The sequence below is a fragment of the Aplysia californica genome, unplaced genomic scaffold (genome assembly GCF_000002075.1).
Source record: "Aplysia californica isolate F4 #8 unplaced genomic scaffold, AplCal3.0 scaffold00952, whole genome shotgun sequence".
Taxonomy (NCBI): Eukaryota; Metazoa; Mollusca; class Gastropoda; order Aplysiida; family Aplysiidae; genus Aplysia; species Aplysia californica.
Window position 1 is genome coordinate 54,051 of NW_004798222.1, and position 2,315 is coordinate 56,365.

General features: G+C 56.5%; 1 protein-coding gene across 1 annotated transcript in view; it reads left to right on the forward strand.

Moving 5' to 3' along the window:
* Positions 1-66: 66 nt before the first annotated feature.
* LOC101848851 overlaps positions 67-2,315 on the forward strand; it is a gene marked incomplete at its 5' end in the record, with an annotated part of 22,097 nt that continues 19,848 nt past the window's right edge. The window contains 1 exon segment of the mRNA XM_013089444.2: positions 67-2,276. Coding sequence (XP_012944898.1) covers positions 103-2,276 — 2,174 coding nt within the window.

Consider the following 2,315-nt stretch of genomic DNA (forward strand, 5'->3'; position numbering starts at 1 on the left):
ATATATATATATATCCGAAACGGTATGTAATATTTATGTAAACGTGTGTTCCCTGGACTAATGTAGGCCCCCGCTGCCTGACCTTGCCCCGTGTGTCTGACGATGCTAGCCATGTGGCGAAGTGGACAGATAGGGACCGGGTTCGCGCCTCTCCGCCCGGACCCGCACCCAATGGACACTTGTAGTCAGTCTCTGACCAACTCTCGTGGCCGCCAGGGGGCGTCTTTGTGCCCACTGGACACTGCCAACAACAATGACATAACCGCTGGAGATGAGCTAGAAGGACATTGTGGTGGTGCGTGGTGCTGTCAGCATTGTCGGCGCGTGCATAGCAACGGCGTCCATATTAACAGTGTCCATAGCAGCGGCATCCATAGCAACGGCATCCATAGTAACGGCGCTGCCGCGGGACGACCGGGTGTTGTGGGCGGAGATTTTCCCAGCAGCGACAACCCCTCGACACTCTCGCGTGAGGACTGCTGTGACGTCACTCTGTCTTCTGTGAACGGCAGAGCGGAAAGTTCCCACGGAAGCAGTTGTGACGTCACAGATGGTGTGCAACGTTTCCTTGACAAGGACTCTGAATGTGTTCATGACGTGTCGGGACTTTCGTCTGTCTCTGACCCCAGCCATGCTGGTAACGGTCTCTTTTCCCAATCTCACTCCGTGTCGGCGCGACCAGACGATTCAGAGGCCTTGGATTCCCCAACTGGCACTGGGAATTCCCCTTTGGATACCGGGAATTCCATTATTGGGACTGGGGATTCCTCCTTTAACTGCCTTGCTGTGAACGGTGCAGAGAACAAGGAGAGTAGTTGTGCTGGTGATGGATCTTGTAGTTCGGGTTTTCCCGACAGTTTGGTGGATGATTCTTCTACTATCCGGTATGTGGAGAGCTGTGGAGGTGCTCGTATTCCCGACAACAGCAACTACCACAACAACAGCAACAGCAACAGCTACAACGACAACGACAACGACAACGATGATGATGAAGTTCGAGTGGGCGACTCCCAAGTCCGACCGTCTCTGAGGCGCGCCGTCAGCGTAGTTGACAGCAGCAGGTCATCCGTGGTGACGTCATGCGTCCAGACGTCTCCTGACGTGAGGTCACGTGATTCTCGAGCTGTGACCCGCCGGGCCAGTTTCCCGCGCGCCCTGCCCACCATCGCCGAGGCAGGCCTGTGTCGCTGTGAGCGGTGTGTGGCTGGGGACTTGTGCTGTGCTGCTGCTGCTGCTGCTACTGCTGCTGGTGCTGTTGTAGATGGTGGTGGTGGTGGGTGTGGCAGGGAGCCTCGCCTCGTCGATGTGGGAGCTGCCACCAGGAGGAAACAGTCTTTGCCCTCACTTACCTCGTCTTCTTCCACCTCTTCTTCCTCCTCCTCCTCCTCCCCCATCTCGTCTTCTTCCACCTTTTCTTCCTCCTCCTCCTCCCCCAGTTCTTCCTCATGCTCAGCTTGCTCCGCCTCCTTCTCCTCATTGCCTTCCCCTTTCTCCGCATCTCCCTCCACTTCTTCCTTTGCTGCGTCCTCCTCCTCCTCGTTCTCAGTGTTGCCTTCAGAAACCACGCCCACATCGCCATCAAATCGTGATCTCAAGGAGGAAAATTCTCACATCGTAGATAATGATAGCACACAACTTTGTCAATCCAGAGTTGTGGATGACGATGGCGGTGGTTGTGATGATGATGGCGGTGACGATAATGATGATTCTGGACTCCAGGTCGGTTGTGAATCAAAGCCTAAAGGGGACACCTGCCAATGCAAACACAAAGATCTTCCAACTTCAAACGTTTCCGAGTTGTCCAGTAACAACAAGTGCCTTATGACTCCGCCCACTCCCTCACCAAGCCCCGCCCACTTGCTGTGTCATGGAGACCTGCCAAATCACGTGACTCCAGACCACGCGATGTCTGCCTGCTCCCATAATGCTACCTCTGCCGACGCACAAACTGTCTCCGCCTCGGACGCGATGCTCTCGGAAGATGACAGTCGCCCCGCCCCTACATGTGACAGTCGCCCCGCCCCTGCATGTGACAGTCGATCCGCCCCTACATATGACTGTTGCCCCGCCCCTCCGCCCTCCTCTGCTCCCTCCCTTAACCACGCCTCCTCTCCGCCCCGGCCCCAGCGGTCCCGCGACCTGGAGCTGACCCAGCTGTCTTGTGCTGACCACCCCGAGGGGCGTGTCCTGTCTGGGAGGGGCGGGGCCGGGAGGCGGGCCTCGCATGGAGATCTGGTGTGGCTGAGACATGTCAAGTCTTTCTCCTGTAACTACATGTAAGTGTGTGTGTGTGTGTGTGTGTGTGTGTGTGTGTG